General features: G+C 46.6%; 1 protein-coding gene across 2 annotated transcripts in view; it reads left to right on the top strand.

Annotated features, from left to right (window-relative positions):
* Positions 1-20,897, top strand: part of Rptor (regulatory associated protein of MTOR complex 1) — a 297,297-nt gene that overhangs the window by 98,493 nt on the left and 177,907 nt on the right. For both annotated transcript variants that reach the window (XM_034505602.2, XM_034505601.2), the window contains exon 4: positions 19,152-19,310. In XM_034505602.2, coding sequence (XP_034361493.1) covers positions 19,152-19,310 — 159 coding nt within the window. The remainder of the gene's footprint in view (positions 1-19,151; positions 19,311-20,897) is intronic.

Genomic DNA, 20,897 nt, shown 5'->3' with positions numbered 1-20,897 from the left:
TTCATCTTACAACTCTCATCACTAGGAATGTCAGGCAAGGTACGCAAGGCAGGGAAATAAGGGAGGGGCAGGAACTAAAGCAGAAGCTGTGGAGGAGCGCTGCTTACTGGCTTGCTCATCATGGCTTGCTCAGCCTGCTTTCTTATATAGTTCAGGACTACTTTCCCAGGCTGGCACCACTCATGGTCTGGGCTTTTTATATCAGTCATTAATTGAGAAAATGAAGACCTCCGGCCTGTCTGGTTGGGACATTTCTCAGTTGAGGTTCTCTCTTTCCAAAACCTCTCCATTGTGTCGATACAGCCAGCACAGCCTGCTTTGATAAAAGTTCTTTAGAGATTTGTACCTAGCTGCTCTTCTTTAAATATCTGGCCATACCTTGGAAAGTGCTTCGTGTGAGCACATTTAGTCTGGCCATGCTTTGTCCCCCATTGCTCAGGCACAGAAGCAGAGAAATGGCTTAAATGTCTGTGCATTTGCCTGTTTATTTGTGTCTGTAGGTTTCTTTGTGTGTGTTTGTAAACTTTTTCTCACGGGCACTTTCCCTGTGCCCATCCTCTGTCCTTGGCTTTCTGTCACCCACCTGTTTCCCATCTTCTCGTCTGGGTCGATTTGGGGCCAGTTCCATGTGTCCTGTTGCTTCATGTGTATTTCCTTTCATTCCAAAGATAACGGATTCTTTAAGCATGCACAGGCTATGTGCATAGATCACAGATGAGGACATTCTTGATTGAATTATCTACTCTGCTGACCCATAGGCTTACTCTATTACTCAGTCCTTTCTGTGGCTCATTCCCTGTTCTGTTTTTTTTTTTTTTTTTTTTTTTTTCATTAAATGAACTGATTAAATAAATGAGTTTCTTTGCATCCTGTAGAATTTAATGTTTTGGGGGCTTGTTGACTCCTACCCCAGTGGCAAACCACACTGGCATTTGTCCCTGGAATTCCTCTGTATGGCAGGTGAACCTAGAGGCTTATACAGATTCTGGTGCTCGGGGTGCTTCAGAAGTGGCACTGCAAGCTTCCTTCCTTCCTTCCTTCCTTCCTTCCTTCCTTCCTTCCTTCCTTCCTTCCTTCCTTCCTTTTTAAAATTACTTTTATTTATTTGAGTACACTGTAGCTGTCTTCAGACACACCAGAAGAAGCAATTGGATCCCATTACAGATGGTTGTGAATCCACCATGTGGTTGCTGGGAATTGAACTCAGGACCTTTGGAAGAACAGTCAGTGCTCTTAACTGCTGAGCCATCTCTCCAGCCTAGGATTCTTTTCATGTGTTCAGCACTCTTGGTTTTCTTCTGCTTGTGTTGTGAGAAGCTACCAGCAATCGTTGCCTGGCTTCACTCACTGGGCTTGTAGGAGGATGGAGTCACAGTGCTTCTGGTATCCCTCCTTGCTGGTTAGCCAGGTTGTTTCTGTACACTGCCTCTACATTTATTGATTGAATAGCTTGAAGTCCCTACATTTGGGAAGGCTAGAGTCAATGTACTGCCCTTTATATGCCTGTTTCAAAGTAGTAGGTTTCTCATAGGTAACCAGTAAAGGATGTGGGCATGTGTGTGGCTAAATTCTTTGGTGTGCAGAAATACTCTTGCATTGGTAATCATCGATGTTCACTGTGTTTTGCCACTGGCAAATGGAACCTATTCCTGCTAGCTCCTGGGTCTTTTGATGCAGGCCCAGGAGTGTGTGATTGCCTCTATTCTGTGAGGCTTGACAAGTCAGGGTATTCTATGTTCATTCCATGCATCCTCCACCCCAGGTCCAATCTCTGAGGATTCCCTGGTTTTTGTTTTGTTTGTTTGTTTATTTGTGGGATGGCATATTTAGAGAGGTTAAATCCTAGCCACAGGAGTGTACATCGTCCACACCCAGCCTTTTCTCTGTGAGCACTTGCTGACTCAGGTGTGGGACTCCAGGATTTCTCTTTGATCCTTTGGTGGTGGTGATGCTATTGTTCCTCTTCATCGTCCTTCCCTCCTCCTCTTCTTCCTCTTCTGCCTCCTCTTTCTCCTCCTCCTCCTCTTCTTCCTCTTCTTCCTCTTCTTCCTCCTCTTTCTCCTCCTCCTCTTCTTCTTCCTCCTTATTCTCCTCCTCCTCCTCCTCTTCCCCCTCCCTCCTCCTCGAGTTCAGGTGGCTCATGGTGGGACACTCCAGCTTCCACTTAACCCTCTACTATACTCAACAATTTCAAAACGACGGCAACCCTCCTGCACAGTGGTCTTGGAGAGCTGTCCTCAAGTGTCTGATGACAGGCCTTAGGCCTCGTGTGGGCACTTTACCCTATGTCATGGTCCCTTGAAGGAATTCCGTTTGTTTTTTCAATAGCTACCTGGGTATGTGATCAAATCCATTTGTTTGAGTTTGCTTCCGACTTAAAAATGATTTAGAGGCTAGAGAGGCCGCTCAGGGGTTCAGCTTACTTGCTTCTCTTGCTGCAGAGGACTAAGTTTGGTTCCCAGTACCCACATGGCAGCTCACAACTGTAACTCCAGTTACAGGAGATCTGATGCGTTCTTCTGATCTCTGTGGGTGCCAGACATGTATCAAACATTCATGCATAAACATTTTTTATATTAAACTTTCATTTCTTTACATATGAACATGAACACCTGAGTGTACTTGTGTGCAACGTGTATTCAGTGCCTACAGAGGTCATAAGAGTGCTTCAGATACCCTGAAACTGGAGTTACAGTTAGCTCTGAACCGCCTGATATGAGTGCTCAGAACCAAGCTTAGGTCCTCTGCAAGGGCAGCAAGTGGTGTGAACTGCTTAGCTGTCTCTCTGGGTCCTTGACAGTGTGATCTTAAAACTAATTTTGTTTTATAAGATCTTAAAAGATGTCCTTGCTTACATCTTTTAAGATCTTATAAAACAAAATTAGTTTTGCTTTGTAATTATGTAAAACTTATCCTGATTCCAGAGTTAAACGCAGTCCAGGATGGTAGGGAAATCTGGCTGCAGTCCTGTTTTCTAGCCACCCCCTCCCCCTCGGGCAACACTTAAATATTTCAATAGTGGGTGATATATGTGCGTAAGACTGGTTTTCTTCGTTCTTGTATAAATGGTGAACGTTATGCACATGATTTTCTGCTTAATGATTTCCGCACTATGTCAGATTAGAATACAAGGTCCTCATTAGAATTAAAGTTCTTTCTTTTTTTTTTTTTTTTTCAAACTCAGAGCTATTTTATGTTGGGCCATTGATTTGTCATTGAGGTAAGCATGCTTTTGCATGTTGTGAGAATAATTGCAGGCTGGCCTTTACCCTTCAGCTGGCAGTTGTGACAACCAAGCATGCCACAGACGCTACTGAGGCCTCAGTGGAAGTGCTCCGGCTAAGAGCAGTATTTTCTATGCGGGGCCTCGTAAGCAGGACTGAGGAAGTGAAGAGACCCTTTATTTTAGGAGTGGAGCTGCCTGATCTATAAGTCAGAGTTTCTATTTTGGGGCTGTTACCTCTTTTTCAAATCAAGGAAGGAGGAATTGTTGTTGAATAATTCATGAGAGAAAGAGACAGTTTTACAAATCTCACGTGAAGCTGCTCTCGAGGTAGCTCCGCGGTGGAGCCAGAGGCGTCCCCTCTCACGCTGTTGTGCATCGGTATTGCTGTTGCTTACCTCCTGGGTTTGCCTGCCAGGCTCACAGAACAGAGGCCTTCTGTGTGACCCCACATAGGGATGGCCCTTTTCTTCCTTGTGGTAGAAATCCAGGTTGTTCTAGGTGTCAGTTGGAGGGCAGTACAGACATTTGGCTAAGGCTAGTGAAGTACTCCAGAGCGGTGTCCGAGACTACGCGTGGCTGAACTGGTGAGCTTAAGCCCCAGCCAGGGTCCCATGAATGCCAAGAGCACAGTGCTGCTGGCAAGACAGGGGCTGTCTAGAGTTCTCTGTACACCTCAGCAGCCCATTATCCCAGCCTGTACTCAGTTTTCTGGGTTCTCCACGATTGTTCTGAAAGGCGAGTGAGCAGAATTTGGGGGTGCCCCATGAGTGAAGTCTGTGGCTACAGACCCAGTGATGACGGTTCCTGGTACCTGAGCAGATGCACTATAGATAGACACTTAGCATTCAGGGATGCATTTGGGCTACATCTGGCATGGGAGTGGTTAATGTGGAAGCTATTCCTCCTCCTCCTCACAAGCCCTTCTGGCCTGCTGTTGTTTTGTGCATGCTTTTCAAGCTTGGCCTTTCATGGTGGTCTGCAGTTCCAGAGATGCTGCTCTGTTGTTCTGCTGAAACACATGTCATTTTGTGTAGCATGAGGCTTTGAGAGGGATGACCTGCCTCTTGACATTTGGTTAGTGTCACAGATGCTATGGCCTTTGAAATCTTCAAGGCATTCTGTTGACAACATGAGCCATGGCTGAATGACAGACACCGTCAGGAGCCGTTGTGAACAAGTCTTAGCCTGGTATCTAGTGAGTGGTGCTGGTCCTAGGGTCAGAGTCCAGCTGCCCATCCATTTCCCTCCGCATATGGAATTCCCCAGCCTTCCTTTTCTGCCCTCCTGGCTGTTTAGCACATGAAGTCTTCCAGGTAACCAACAGCTGTTGGCTATACTTGGAGAAGGTTGGGGGCATAGGTCCCAGAGGGAGTGGGACATAGATTGGAGGCCCTGGTGAAGGCTCGTGCCAGTGAGTGACAAGTGTTGCTGACCAAGAGCTTTGTGAAAGCATGGTAGTCTTGGGATTCTCTGCACAAAGAAAACAGGTCTGTGAGGATAGTGGGGGTGTTGACTTGCTTCAGGAAAGAGATTGCATGTCCCATAGACCAGAGCACAGAGCACAGGGGCAGCTGAATGGCAGTGGATGGATTGTGGGCAGCCAGGCTTGCCAGGCAAATGTTTCTTTTGTTTTGTTTGTTCCTGCTTATGCCCATTTGCACAATCCAGGAACTCTGCACTGTGCTCTGATGCCACCAAGGTAATGAGCAGTAAACTGTAAGCCCAGAGCCATGTGTGTGCTGTGTGACTTCCTGTCTGTAAAATAGGGAGTGCCAGTGTTGTCTACGCTGTAGTGTGGTAACAAGAGAAGAGGGACCTTAGGAAGTGAACTCTCAGAAGAATGTATCCTGAGAGCCGATGTTGCCACCTGCTTGTTCACCTGCCCAGGGAAAAGCTCTGCCTCACAAGTAGGCCAGCCCTGGGCTGTTCAGGTGTTTTGAAGAGAAAAGCTTCCAGTTTACACCATTGATAGGTCACTGACCTCTTTGCCTTGGGTGTACCTGTTTCTCTCACTTCTAACTCTTCACAGCATGCAGACTGCAGCACAAGAGACAATGAAGCTGTGTGCTCAGAGAAGGAGCTGTCACATTCACACAAAGGGAACAGAAGGGGACATTTGTGGTACTTTTGGAACCAGGGTCTTTCTTAGCAGTGATTTCAAATGAATCACATAGTTGAGCAGTGGTGGCGCACGCCTTTAATCCCAGCACCTGGGAGGCAGAGGCAGGTGAATCTCTGAGTTTGAGGCCAACCTGGTCTACAGAGCTAGTTCTAAGACAGCCAGGGCTACACAGAGAAACCCTGTCTCAGAAAAAAAGAATCAAATGAAACATATAGACAGTATAGGCACTCTGAAAAATGTTCTGCTGCTGGAACTGGCCAGAGGGTGACCTGTTACCTCTGAACTTAGACACTCTAAAGGCTCCTTCAGAGATCAGGGACTCAGGCTGCAGAGGTGTCTGGCCAGACCTAGCAGGTAGCAGATCAGGTGGAAGGGAGGTAACTCAGAGATGCTGAAGATGCTGTGTTCACTTCATGTTGCCATGGTGAGCTGCTTTGTTTGCTGGTTTGTCTACCACCATTTCCCCACATCCCAGGATGCTGATTGAGCTGTAGCCAGCTGGTTTGCGCCTTGCCTCTTTAATTTCCTTTTCTGTCCAGCAGCCTGGGTTCTTCAGGTCTCTAGCTGCAGCTCAGGTCATTGCTCACATAGCAGAGACTCAAGGGGTTCATGTACAAAATAAGAACTAGTTTTTGTTTTCTTTTCTATGAAGGGATTGAAGTGGGAAAACAGTCTTGTCTTGATGGCACCAGGGAAAAGGACATTCAGAACAGCATCTCCATGGGAGTCTTTAAAGGGAAATAAGATGTTATAATAGAGTAGAATAGTGCCTGAGTTACACAATACCTGCCCTACATTCTTCCTGATAAAAGTCAGCCCCACGGGCTCCGTTGAGACCTATGAGGACTGACTGGTAGAGCCTCAGCTAATGGAAGGCAAAAGGTTGTAAATGAAGTAAAGGAAGTCTAGACATGACTCATATACACATGTGACAAGTGTATCTGAAGACAGGATCTGAGGGTGTGTGTGTGTGTGTGCACACGCTCGAGTGTCTGTCTGTCTGTCTGTCTCTCTGTGTGTCTATCTTTTTCCTGTGGCTGTCAGGTCACCTGAGTTTGGGGTTCAGTTTTTGTAGATGAGTCTGAGGTGAGACAGGAAATGCAGTGGAGTGGCATGCTGCAGCAAGTCAGGAATTTGGCCAGAGATTGCTCTTGGAGGCACACCTGGGAGTGCGCACTGTGAGACACCCAAGGCCAGGCGATAAGAACTGCCTGACCAAGGCAGGAGTAACACAGCTCAGAGAGATGAGGACTCAGCAGGCAGCTGTACTGGTTAGATATTTGTCGTCTGGAAAGATGGAACCACAGTTGAGAAGAAGATGCTTCTGTCACACTGGCCTATAGGCAAATCTGTGGGGTATTTTCTTGATTGCTGATTGCTGTGGGAGAGTCCAATCTACTATGGTATTTCTGAGTTGTATGATAAAGCAGGATGAGCAAGCCAGTAAGCAGCATTCCTCCATGGTATCTGCTGTAGTGTCTGCCTCCAGGTCCTGGCCTTGAGCTCCTGGCTTCCTTCATGATGGACTGTGAGCTATCAGAAGAAACAAATTCTCTTCTCCATACCCATGGTGCTTAACACAGAATGCAAACTGGGACGTAGGAAAGCCAGATGAGGGATTGGTGGCACCCGAATGCCAGGTGTGGTGTGGAGCCATAGGCTCTGCTGGGCTGGGTCAGGAAGGCCTCTTAGGCCTGCAAGATTGGGCTGAGTGCTGCTATGGTTCATGGAAACAGCCTGAAGAATGTCAAGGCCACAACAAGGAGACAGGAAATCTTGCTGTGTATACTTTCTCATTTGTGTGTGTTGCTGTGCTCCCTGAAGGAATGCTGTGTGACTCTTGATCTTCATGTGCGCCTATCAGCCAAAGGGAAAGGAAGAGCGCAGCCTCGCCCGCTGGGCAGCTCTGCTGTGCTTGGCTGACGTTCAATTCTTGCTGGCTATTCTGTTCTCACTCTCCTCTTTAGGAGGTTTCTACAGATTCTGATCTGACATGGGGATGCACTGAGGCCCTGACCTCTGTCTGTCTGGAAGAAACCGTTGTCCTTGTGGCTTTTACCCAGGTCCCTATTTTAAAGTAGCTCTCCTCTGCCTGCTCACTGGAAACTTTCCGGGTTCGTCACTGTAGACATACAGTGTGTTTTGTATAGGAAGACATCCATTATCTAGGTACTGCCTAGGGCTGGACAGCCACCGATGAGGTAGTAGCTTGGCTGATGGCTGTGTCTGACTAGGGGCGGACTGACTGGGTGTGTTGGTACACGTGTGGGCTGTTTCTTACTGTGTTCGCATTGAGTCCATGGTTGGATCAGAGGTTAGCTGTCAGGGTAGTACATCATCTGCAGTGAACTTCAGCTCAGCCAAACTGACTTGTTTGAAACGACTCTCAACAATAAGGAGATGTGGAGGCTCTGAGCCCTGGTTTCAGCCTTCCAATCACAAAGGCCACTATACTGGGAGGCTTATTTATTCAAAAGCCAAACAAACAAACAAACAAACAAAAACCTGGCAAAGACAAGATCCATTCTGACAGTCCTAGTTGAACAGGACAGTGGTGCCGAAAGTCCTAGAGAGGTAGAAGACATGTTGCCATTGCTTAACAGGGTTTCCGAGCCTAGCTTGGGGTTTTGTCAAGAGGAGATTCTTTCTGCATGGAGCCCTCTTTCTCTTTTCATCCTGGCTGTGGCTCTCCTTCAAGCATATTACTGCACCCCAAGTTTGTGATGGGCTCACATGGCTGCCTACGTGATGGGAAGCGACACACACCATCCTACATCTACACCGTGGCAGCCTAGCCTTCTTACACCTTGGTGGCCCAGTCTCTGCACTCTGTCTCTGTGAGAGCGGGAGTCAGAGCAATGAAGAACATGGCAGGGACTGCAGAGGTCCTTCTCAGGAGCCCTTCCTGGACCTCACTGGTATATGAAGCTGTGTGCTGTCACCCAGGCAGATGCTGACTAGAGACCATCACTGGGAAGGAAATGGGGTCCAGAGCACCAGGCTTCCTTTGCACCAAGTTGCTCATTGTTACATTTTTTTTCTCTCTCGCAGGCTTCAAAACCCCCGTGACCTATTTTAGACCTATTTTATCACATCATGAGATTTGGCTTTTCAGGAGGAATACATAGAGTGATAGGTGGTATTTGGGGGAGTTTTGTCGTTTTGTATGCCCAATGAAAACACCCATAAATTCCCCAAACTACTGGAAGTTTCACCTGCTGCTGTGTCTTTCACTCCATGGAGCCATTATCCAGGCGTCTTCATTTTGAAACAAAACCTTACGTGGTGTGGTGACATTTAATTTAGTGTTTCTCATTTCAAAGCCCTTAAAAATATTAATTAATTCCTGTCAACCCCCAGGAGGCACATTATTAATATCCGAAGTGCCTTTCATGCTGGTCCATTAATGTGTCCTCTCAGTGTGATAGGTAAGAAATGAGGTTGAATCTACTTTTTTAAATTTTTAATTTTTTTTGCAATCACACAAGATAAGACCTTGGTAGAGCCAAGGTCAGAAATAATGAATCCCCAATTTTATTAAGATCTTGGCATGATTCCAACCCTGTGGCTTTGGGTGTGCTTTGGGAGACCCACACTCCTGTGAGGTATAGTGTCTGGAGGCAGTAGATGAGTTTTCAGTGGTGCTTTACAAATGCAGTTCCATAGCTCTGCGGAGGTGCACTGAGTCTGCGAAGCCACGGCAGCAGAAAAGACCTAGCGGGAGGCGGAGAGCAGGGAGCTTCGGCTCTCCATCAGAGACTCACAGTGAGGGCAGGCGCACTGCGGACCTCACCATAGAACAGACGGGTGTGGCTCCTACAGGGTAGGTCTACCCTCTGGCTGAGTAAGCTCTTCTTTATTTCACATGGCCTCTTATCTTCCACCTTCCCCTCCCCCCATTCTTTCATTCCTTCCATTTTTTTTTTAAGGCAGTGTTTCTCTGTGTAACCCTGGTTGTCCTGGAACTCACTCTATAGACCTGGGTGGCCTCAGACTCATAGAGATCCTGGCCTCTGCAGCCTCCACCACCAGGAGGCACAGGATAGCCACTGATGCCGGTACCCAGCTGAGCTGTTTGCCCTGCCTTCCTCTCTGCTCTGAGAGCTGAAGTCCTGTAGCTGCAGTTCAGGACTTTGAAGTTAATTGGGATGAGTGAAGTTACTGTGCAGGAGCAGAGACACACATCCATCTCTGTAGCAGACTCTGGGCAGGGTCAGAATCTGGTGACATTCATGAGAGATGTGAATTGGAGCTGTGACCATGAGGCTTGGACCTGCTCTGGCTCCTTTGTGAGACTGAGGAGATTGAGAACATGTACTATTTAGGAGTGTTGCAAGAACAGGGTCATGAACTGTGATGGTATTTGGGCCTTTGGAAACGAATCGGGAGTGTGCACATGCACTAACTCACAGGGAGTGTGCACGTGCACTAACTCATAGGGAGTGTGCACGTGCACTAACTCATAGGGAGTGTGTATATGCACTAACTCATAGGGAGTGTGCATGTGCACTAACTCACAGGGAGTGTGCACGTGCACTAACTCATAGGGAGTGTGCACACGCACTAACTCATAGGGAGTGTGTATATGCACTAACTCATAGGTAGTATGCACATGCACTAACTCACAGGGAGTGTGCACATACACTAACTCATAGGGAGTGTGCACGTGCACTAACTCATAGGGAGTGTGTATATGCACTAACTCATAGGGAGTGTGCACATGCACTAACTCATAGGGAGTGTGTATATGCACTAACTCATAGGGAGTGTGCATGTGCACTAATTCACAGGGAGTGTGCACATGCACTAACTCATAGGGAGTGTGTATATGCACTAACTCATAGGGAGTGTGCATGTGCACTAATTCACAGGGAGTGTGCACATGCACTAACTCATAGGGAGTGTGTATATGCACTAACTCATAGGGAGTGTGTATATGCACTAACTCATAGGGAGTGTGTATATGCACTAACTCATAGGGAGTGTGTATATGCACTAACTCATAGGGAGTATACACATACACTAATTTATAGGGAGTGTGTACACGTACTAAGGTCAATTGACTTTTCTCATGTTGTCCAATAAGATTCTGAGGGAAGAGATGGCTGCTAAATTAGTAATGCCAGGGCTGGAGGAGCAGCTGGAGAAAAGTCATGGTCCCCACTGCTGTCACCTGTTACACATAGTCTACCTTCTCTGGGGACTTCCCTTCCCTTTCTAATTTAGTCATCTCAGGTCTCTGGTTGGGAAGTGCTTTAAGAGCCTTCAGGTGCAGGTGCATTTCTTCTAGCAGAATTATTTCTCTCAGTCCACACTCTACCTTAAATGTTTAGCCTCCAAGGACTGCATAGTCTTTGTTGACTGTACTTTGCATTAACTGAAGAAGGCAGCTTTGCTGTGGAGACCTGGCCACCTCTAGGGCTTGCAAACCACTAAGACAGCTTGAATTTGGTTTATGATTTCCTTGTTATTTCTCTTGGCAGTAAATAGAAACATTTTCTGCTTTCCTTGTGTGTTTACAAAGAGAATAAATAGCCAATTCTGAGCCCCTTTTGGCTCTTCTTTGTCAGGTCCTAAGGAAACCTAGGACAAATAGCTATCTGTGGTGCCTACTAGCACAGCAAAGCGCACTCTGGCCACCAGGCTCCCTTAGTACTGTGGCTCCTCCCAGGTCTAACTGCACTGCCTGCCTACCCCCATCTCTCCATCCCAGGGGCTTCACTGTGCTTCCCCAGTCTCTCTGCCCCGTACAACCATGCCATTTCAGCCATGTGCTCTCTGGGGTCTAATCTCTCTTGGTTATCTTGGGCCTCTGCTCCTCTTTTTATCCACTTGCCCTCTCCCCCACTTTTCTGGTCCAGTTCAGTGGGACCCTTCCGGGTGCCTCTGGCTATATACTTCCTCATATATACAATAAAACCTCTCTAACCATTACCTTGGAGTGGTCAAAAGGACGTCATAACTGCTCCTAGGTATGGTGTTAATTCCAAAGACGGGAGGAGAAAGACCACCAGCATACACCATCATGGCCAAATGAATTAAAGCAAGCTCTTTTATTTGTGTGCATGGCCAAGGTGGGGTTTCAGAAGTCAGCATTGGATGTGAGGAAAACAAGGTTTTTAGAGCTCAGGGGAAGGGGGTTTCCAAATGGATGTAGGGTTGAAACAAAGGTAGGGTTACAAGATGGTTATTAACTTTTGAAACAAAGACACGATTATCATTCTTGCAACAGGCAGTACAGAACCATTTGTAGTTAAGGTTACAGGTGGAGCACAGCCCAATCCTTGAGGTTTAATCATAAACAGAAATGAATATAGTTTGTCTCTACTATGATATGGGTTTTAAGCCTAAGATGAAGGCAGGCTGGTTCTTCAGTGACTGAGGAGGAGAAGGGTTTTGTTGTAGATATGAGGGGAGAGTATTGCCAGAGGCATCTGGAAGAGTTTAGAGCAGGGAGAGAAAATAGTAGACAGAATCAGGCTGTGAGAGGAGAGAGAGAATAGAACAGCGAGAGAGAAAAGAGGAGAGAAGGCAGGAGAGGAGCCCAGGACCAAGAGAACAGTTTGTACTATTTCTTTGGGACCTAACATTCCTGGTAACATGTTTTGAGGCCTGCCTTTCCGTATCTGCATTCTCTGCTTATGTCACCTAAGAGCCTTCTTAGAAGTAGAAACTGTCTATCTTGACTCTGAGTGTATCCCCCTGCCCAACGCCCCTCCCAGTCTTACAGCCTCTGATGGAGTCTTGGGGGTAGATAGCCTTGTCCCTTTTGCTCTGTTCCAGGCTGTAGATCTGAGGTGAAATGTTCCATACCTCTTATTCCCGTCTACTCAGCTGTGACACATACTAAAATGCACTTCTATGCAGATATAGAGGTATTTATTTTACTTATAGATGGCCAGGAGAAGGGCCTGCTAAAATGGGTTGTGGTGTGGTGCTTAGTTTGGCCAAAATAGTAACAGTGACTCAGAGGAAACTTCAAGTTTGAGCTCATTCAGGTCTTAGCACAGAGCCATGCCATGTTTGTGTAGCATGTGAGCCACACGTGTGAGGGGAGACGACCTTGTATGCTGAAGCAGTTTTCCAGGGCTTCCAACATGCCACTTCACACTTCCTCTAGAACTTCAGAGTGTATTCGCCCTCCTGTCTGGATGTAATTTTGGAGGGCATGTAGCCAGCACCATTAAAATGATAAATGCTGGGTGGAGAGATGGCTCAGGAGATAGAAACAGAACTGGCTGCTCTGCCAGAGGACCCAGGTTCAGTTCTCAGCACCCACATGGCAACTTGAAACCATCTGGAATTCCAGTTCTGAGTGATCTGATACTCTCTTCTGGCCTCTGTAGGCACTGTATGTATATAGTGCACAGACATACATGTAAACAGAGGACTCACACACATTAAAAAAAAGAAAAGAAAGAATTGACTAGTATGCTGGTACATGCCTTTGGTCCCAGCATTCAGCACGGAGAAGCAGGCAGATCTGTTGAGTTCAAGGCCAGTAGAGTCTACATACTGAGACCCTGTCTCAAAACAAAACAAGTAACAACAACAAGAACAAGAGTAGTTTATTTTCTCAGAATTATATTACATCTTTGCATAATCCAATCCTCTTAAAACTATTAGGTTTGTCTATTTTGTTTCATATGTATAAGTGTTTTCTTGCATGTATGTCTTTGCACCATATACATGTGGTAGGTATTCTTGGAGAAGACATTGGAAGTGTAGGTACAGACAGTTCTGAACCATCATGTGGGTGCTGGGGAATCAAGCCCAGGTCCTCTGGCAGAGAAATCAGTGCTCTTAACTGCTGGGCCATCTCTCCAGCCCTGCCCTCCACTTTGAGAGACAGGGTCTTGCTAGGTAGCCCATGCTGCCGCACCCTGTTGGTTGCCAGGATTACAGACATATGAAGTGGAAACTTAAGGGTTCTTTGGAAAGTCAGTTGTGTTGGATGGTGTTTGCTGTGGCAAACATGTGAAGGAGTGTATTTCTGAAGTGGACACAGGTGAAAGACTAAGACTCTCGAAGGAACGTTTTGCTGAAGCAGACGTAGGAGAGAGGATATTCTGCTAAAGTAAGTATGTGACAGGACATGTGATGAAGGATTCTTTGTTAAATGACATGCATGTCTGTCTTACATTGTGTAGTTGAGGTACATTTGTTGGGACTCCATAGAGAGAAATGCACCAAAAAACTTTGGGTGGTGTGCTAGAGATTTTTGTTGCTTTCTTGACTCAGGCTGATTGGCAGAGTGATTCAGCTGAGACAGACACATGGCGAGGCAAGACATGTGGAGGACATGTGATGTCTGAAAGAAGTATAAAAAGGACTTGATGGATAGTGATAGAGGCTGAGCTAGGCTTGCTTATAGAGCTCACTGTGCAGTGCTTTTTGGTCTTGTGTCTTCACTGTTCTTCAGTTCGCTGAGAGACACAGCTGAGACCTTTCCCTGGTGTTCTCCGGGTCCCTCCTGCTGACTTGTGTTGAGACTGAGGCCTGGCTGTCTCTGCTAGGTAGTGCCACCGCTGCTGATTCCTGTTTGCTATCCCGACTCTACTGAACTGGACTGCTGGTGTATCTGTGAAGTGTTAGCTAGTGGATCTAGCTGTTGCTGCTTACCTGTTCCTGACAACACAGATGGGATTTGCTCCAAAGAACCTTTCTAAATAGGTCCACTTCCCCTGTATCTTTTCTTTTCCATTTCCTCTGGTGGGTGGTGGGCTAGAAGGGAGGTTAAAGCATTTAAGAACCTTCATTAAAATTAAGGATTTGAAAAAAAAAAAAACCCACAAAGTTACAGCTATGTCCCACCACAGCTGCTTCCCAGCCGCGTTTTGGGTTTGAGCAGGGTCCCGGTGTTTAGAATAGTCTGAGTCCTGAGCAGCATCACTTGGAACACAGAGAAACTTCTCCTGCGATTGGAGGTTGTGCACGCCAAACACTGGCTCTGCTGTTGGTACTCCAGCCTCGTTCTGGTCTTGTAACGTGTAGGCTTGAGCCAAGCACCCTAAAGGCCTGATTGGACACTGCTGTACATGGTACCCAAGTGGCATTCCCACAGTGCTTTATAGGGTTGTGCTGACATTCACTTGTGTCACCATGATGTCAGATGGCATTTCATCATTTTGATTTGTTCTTTACTAATTGTTATAATTAATGTCACCAACAATCTGGTGTCACTCAACAAGCTAGCTGCTATTAGCTTGTCATCAAGATGTAGAGAGGACAAGAACACACCCTGTACTGAAGGGCATACACAGAATTGTATGCAGTGATGGCATACAATCAACAGTCTGTAGTTCCGTTGAGACATCTGTACACACGTGGATAGTGAGCAGAGTAAAGCTCCCCTGACACCACCCTGCACAGACACTCAGGGAAGGACCAGGGCCCAGGCAGGCTATTCCAAACATACACAGAGATGTGGCTGGAGGTCGCCCAGGCAGTGATGCCCACCTGCCTAGGTCTACATCAGCATCCTTGTCCCCACCCCATACTGTGCTCCTCTTCCCATGGAGGCTTCAGCCTTGTTGGTGGAGCCTCCTTGTGGGTGTCAGGTAGCTGAGCATGGGCTTCTGACCTTGTGCTGCGCATTAGCTCTCCTAAGATACCACAGTCTGGACCTGAGAGACCTGCCATGCTGAGGCAGGTACTCCAGATTGCCCAGCCCTACAAGTAGCTCTGCCAAGAGCCCTGTGTGTGTGGCTTTAATGTGCTTTCTTCACAGGTGCAGAGGACTTAGGGAACCTGGAGGGACCTTTTAAGTCTCGGCTTTCTAAAGCTTTCATACTGACGTGGACTAGATTTGTTATTTTGTTTATTTCTCTTTTTAACAGCTAAATAAGTCAATTTATTAAATTAGCTAACTTAGTCATCAACAATAGTGACTTTAGCCTCCATTGTGGCTCTGTATTGAACGAAGTAGTCTGTTTAGCATCCTTGGAAGGACTGCATAAGTTGGAGAGGTGCTGGCAGATTCTCTTCTGGGAAACTTGAAGGTGCGTTTCCTGTAATGGTTCTTTTCCTTGGCCCGCAGAGCGCTTTCAGGTGCTTTTTCTTTGTGCCTCCGTTCGAGTCCTCATTCCTTCTCCAGAGACTTCCCCTCCTCTGGTTCCACAAATATCTCTCCACTGTCTGTAAAGGCACAGCTGCAACTTGTTCCTTGGAGGGAGCAGATACGTGGTGTTCCACAGTTCCACAACCATATCCCAGAAGGCTGTCTATTGCTTAGCTTGTGGTCCTCACATATGTAGATAGAAGAGGCCAAAAATGGGTGTCAGTGTGTGTGTGTAAGTGGGGGAGGGAGGCTTGCTCCATTTTCTGCTGTTTCTCCCTCATGTGTAACCTTTTCTTGCCAAAGGCCAAGTGACCTTTGGCCCTACTTCCAGTTCTGACCTCTTTTCGGCTAGTCTCTGAACAGTCTCAGTGGATGCTGGCTGGCCCTGCTCATAGCCACATCCTGGCCCACAAAGGCCCTGGATACATGTGTGATTCTCTTGTCTGTTTATATTCTAGACACTTGCTGTGTCTTCCTCAAATAATATTAAGGCACAGATTTTATTTTGTTCATATATTTTCATATTTGTTTTGAAACAGGGTCTTGTAGTTATAGCATAGGCTGGCCTTGAACTTGAAGTTCCTTGTTACCTAAATCTCCTGAGTTCTAGGATCAAGGAGTGAACTGGAATGCACACTTTTATCATTCTATTCATGTATGCATGCATACAGTGTGTTCTGGTCAGATCTCCCTGTCACCATTCCTTTCCTGCAGTTCTTCCCCTGCCCCCCCACTACTTTCCCCTCCCAATTTTATCTCCCCCCCCCCCACACACAAATACCTACTGAGTCCAGTTGCTGTTACATGTATGTGTATGAGTTTGGGCCCATTTCCTGGAGAGTGGGTAGCCTCCTAGCAGCCATCAGTTGTTCATAGTCCTCTCAGATACGGGTGGGGCTTACTAGTCTCCTCCACATTCATAATGAGACTTTGGCTGGCCTGACCTCACAGGTCTTGTCCTGCAGCCCCAGCCCCTGTGAGCTCACACATGCATCTTTGCTGTTGTGTCTAGCTCATACATTTTACTTCAGATATCTATCACTTCCGCCCCTTAATACCTTTTCCTCAATGACCCTGAGCCCCAAGTGAAGGCTGTGGAGTAGGTGACCTGTCTGGGGCTGAGCACACCACAGTCTCTTACTCTGACTGAGTCTGGGTCTCTCCGTTAGCTGTTGTCAACTGCAAAAGGAGTGTCTTTGACAGCAGTTGGAAGTGCACTAATGTGTGGTGTAAAGAGCTCAGAGAAGTTCATTTCTGTTTCCTTTAGCAGAATCAGTGTTGGGCTCCTCACTAGAGCCTGTGATCTGGCCAGCCATGGCCATGGGGTTTTGGCCCAATTAATGATACCAAACATGGTTTGTCTTGTGGGGGTGGGGGTGGTGGTTTTCCTCCTCCTCCTCCTCTTCTCTCCCCCTCTCCCATCCCCTCCCTCCTCCTCCTTCTATTTTATGTTTTGTTTTGCTTGTTTATTTCAGTTTTTCCAGATCAGATTCCTTTGTATATCCCTGGCTGTTTTAGAACTCATTCTGTAGACTGGACTGGCCTTGAACTCAGAGATCTGCCTGCCTTTGCCTCCCAAGTGCTAGGGTAAAAGGTGGGCACCATTATTACCTGGCTGTAGAGTGGATTTTAAATCTAATCAGAAACGCAGCACTCAAACATAACATTGATGATGCTATTACACCACTATGCTCGTTTTGCAGGTTGCTTTTGTAGCTTCACAGGTTCACAGCCGCAGGCAACTGCTGATGGCGTTTCTTCTCTTTAGTGTGTATTGCACCTTTCCACTGTGGTTGCTGGAGAATAGGGATGGAGCAACCAGTGTAATATCTCCATGTGTTTTATCTTCACATGGGTCTTACCTGTAAGTTCTGGAAGGCAACCAAGAGGGACAGATCAAAGTACCTTCAGCAAAGTAGCAGGATACAAAATTAACAGACAAAGCTTAGTGACCTTCCTGTCACCATGAACAGACACAGTGGGATGAAATCAACGAAAGAATCCCATTCACTATAGATTTAAAAAACCAGAACAAACAAACAACCTTGGACTCCATTTAACCAAGGAAATGAAAGACTCTACAATGAGAACTGTCCGACACTAGAGAAAGACTTTACCATGAGAACTGTCTGACACTAAGGAAAGAAACTGAAGAGTTTGCTAGAGAACAGCGAGGTCCCTCACGCTGGTGGACTGGTAGAATTAATACTGTGAAAATGGCCATCCTGCCAAAAGCAGTCTGTGGATTTCAGTGTAGCCCTCATCAAAATTCCAAAGCACTTCTTCACAGGAATTGAAAAGTCAACCTCAACATTCATACGGAAACACCAAGACCCAGGATAACCAAAACTCGTCCTAGACAATAAAAATGCCACTGGAGGTGTTTTCCTTCATTGCTTCATTTCTTTTTAAAAGTTAAATGTAACTTTACTGACCTGCATTCATTCTATGGAACATATACATTACTTTTAAAGGACAGATCATAATGTTTACCTATATAGGCAGAACTTTTCACTGGTTTTCTAGTAGATTCTGCATAGTTTTGGAGAACATGGCCCTGGTGCCTGGAATTATTTGGTGTGCCCCAATACTATGATGGTCCTCTGCCACACAGGCTCTGCTCTTTAAATTCTGTACTCTGAATTTACCATTAGAAGTTCAGGGTGAGGCACAAAATACCTGTAAGTGAACCAGAGACCCTCATCTCTGTCATTGGCTTCAGTGTTCGTGGGGCAGTACCAGACTCATCTCTGCCCTGTCTTCTAATTTATTCCACCTACAAGTTAGCCTAAGTTTTAACAAATGAGTTTTCAGAACATTTTAACTGACAGCTCTGCTCCTGGAAGCCCTTGTGTGTGGCTCTACCTCTGGTGTCTTTGTGTTGCATTATCTTAATTGGGTTCACTGCAGGATTTGGGGTATCTGGAAGGCTCCCACAGTAACTGTGGGTTTCCCCTTTTCTGTGCTTTCTTAGTGTTTCTTTCTTTCTTTTCTTCTTTTTTTTTTTTTGTATGTCTCCCCCCAACCCCCTTTTCTTTCCTCTGTGTTGGTTCCCAAAGCAGCTTGTTTTATTTCATAATATAGCTTGCTAGATGTTTATAGGGGTTGGGCTGGTTGTGGGATTATGAGGAAGCTGAGGGTCTGTTGTGTGAGCTGTGTGCCTGCTCAGGCCCCATGTTTCTGTGTGTTCTTGGTATACTGGCCACTTCCCATGGTAAAGGGAAGTGAAGTTCCACACAGTTCTTCCTGAGCTACTTCTCACCAGTTAACCAGTTTTGTTTTGTTATTGGGGTTTTCTTTGCCATCTGTTAGTTGTTTGTGTGTATAAAAAACCTGGTGTTCATTTTAGGACCCCATCCTGAGGTGTTGCAATGTCCTGCACAAGAGGGTAGTATACCCAGCAGTGGATTCTTCCTTCTCTTCTTTATCACCCTGCTATTGCTGCAGCGTATGCTGCAGGTCCTCATTTGAGCAACTTTTCTATGCTCCATGTTCTAAGAAGGTCTTCAGGGCAGTCCCTTCTGTCTGACTCATGCCACCGTGTGACAGGCTGTTCTTATTCATGTTCTGTGTTATAGTTGTCCTCAGTGAAAACATAGGGCATGACCACATTCTTCTCTAACTTGGGGTCACTTGTACAAGACCCCACAACTGCTCCCTGTAGATTAGTGTGCATGAGGAGGAGGATCCTCTCTGGCCCTTCCCTGTTTGTGACAAATATCTCCTTTCTTTTTCCACCACAGGCTCGGTACAAGCAGAGCCTCGACCCCACTGTGGATGAAGTCAAGAAGCTTTGCACGTCTTTGCGCCGCAACGCCAAGGAGGAACGGGTCCTCTTCCATTACAATGGCCACGGGGTGCCCAGGCCTACAGTGAATGGAGAGGTCTGGGTCTTCAACAAGGTGGGCCTGCCTTCAGCTTCTACTCTCTTTCCCCAGAAAGCCTGTCAGCCTGAGTGTCACCCGAGATCTCCTACCTATAACTTTTGCTGAACCCTGGGTGTTTCATGTATTCAGCCTTTGAAGTACACATGAATTGCTCCAAGACAGCAGCTGGGGTGCCTGGTGAGGACAAGTGGGCAGAGGAGCTATTTCTTTTGGAGGGTGTGTTGATAAAAGCATTCTAAGGCCGTGTGGATGTTGTGTCCTCAGTACGAGGTGGGATGCTCACAGGTATGGATGGATCTCATGGGCACTGGCTTTCCAGTCTGAGCAGCCACAGTGGTTCTCTGTCCTGAGTGTTGGAGAACCAGTCTTCTTGTAGAAAATCAAAGTATTCTGAGTATTCTGAGTATTCTAAAGAACCCAGTGCCACTTGGTTGCCACCTTGGTTTTTCTGATGGTCAGCACTTCCAGCCTCCAGTGGTGTCATGAATCAGATTAGATGGTGAGAGGAAGTAGGCCTCTGCCCCTGGACCGAGGAGTGCATTTCAAACATTCTCCAGGGAAGGTCTCTGCTATGTTGCTGTACATGACAGGTGTGGCATCTGCAGCATGTGTGGTGGCCCCTTGAACTCTTGACCTTTGATTTTGGGCTCCGTTAAAGGTGAGCTTAGTCTCAGTTGTGCCCTGCTCTAGTGTCAGGACAGCCTCATTGCCTCCTCCTGCAGATCAAAACCATACACAGAGTGTATCGCCAGCACTCACATGCCTTCCGATAGTGAGCTTCCTATTAGTGTCCGCCATCCTGCTGTCCTTGTGCTGCTATCTGGGGAGACCACAGCGGCCTGTGTGTTGGTTTTAGGACCTTTCCCCAGAGGTGTAGTGAGCGGGACTCTGAAGCTCAAGGACTCCCCCTGCAGGACAGTGCTCTGCCTTCCGTAGATAGTTTAGGTACTATGTGTAATGTCTTCTTTTCATTTTGATTCATAGATTCATTTATAGTATATATTTAAATATTATGTGTGGGTGGCTACACAAGTGCCACAGCATTGAAGCATTAATGCAGAGGTCAGAGAACAGCTCTGGGGAGTCAGTCCTCTCTTTCTAGCATGTGGGTACTTAGAACTGAACTCGCATTATCAGGCTTGGCGGCAACCTGCTAAGCTATCTTGCTATCCAGTTAAGAAAGAGGTAGAATTTAAAGGAATATGGTGTCATGAACCATCAGGAACTCACCACCCCTTTCAGGAAAAGAGGCTGTGGAGCTATGTGTGCCCTCCTCAGTCTCCTGCCCTCTTACCCTTTCTCCCTCCATACTGACATGAAGGCACAGAGCAAGCCAAGCTTTTTGTTCTCTGGCTGTATCATGTCATGTCATATCATGTCATATCATATCATTTCTGCAGACAGAATCATTTCAGGGAGAAAGGGTTTATTTTAGCTTGCACATACACAAACACACACATAAATTTGTGTGTGTGTGGGGTGTGTGTGGGTGAGAGAGAGAGAGAGAGAGAGAGAGAGAGAGAGAGAGAGAGAGAGAGAGAGAGTGTGCGAGTGTGTGTATGTACTTGAATGGTCTTATGTGTGTACATGTAGAGGTCAGTG

The sequence above is a fragment of the Arvicanthis niloticus genome, chromosome 6 (assembly GCF_011762505.2).
Source record: "Arvicanthis niloticus isolate mArvNil1 chromosome 6, mArvNil1.pat.X, whole genome shotgun sequence".
Lineage (NCBI taxonomy): Eukaryota > Metazoa > Chordata > Mammalia > Rodentia > Muridae > Arvicanthis > Arvicanthis niloticus.
Note: the sequence above shows the minus strand (reverse complement) of the source record. Positions and strands in the feature narration are given on the sequence as shown.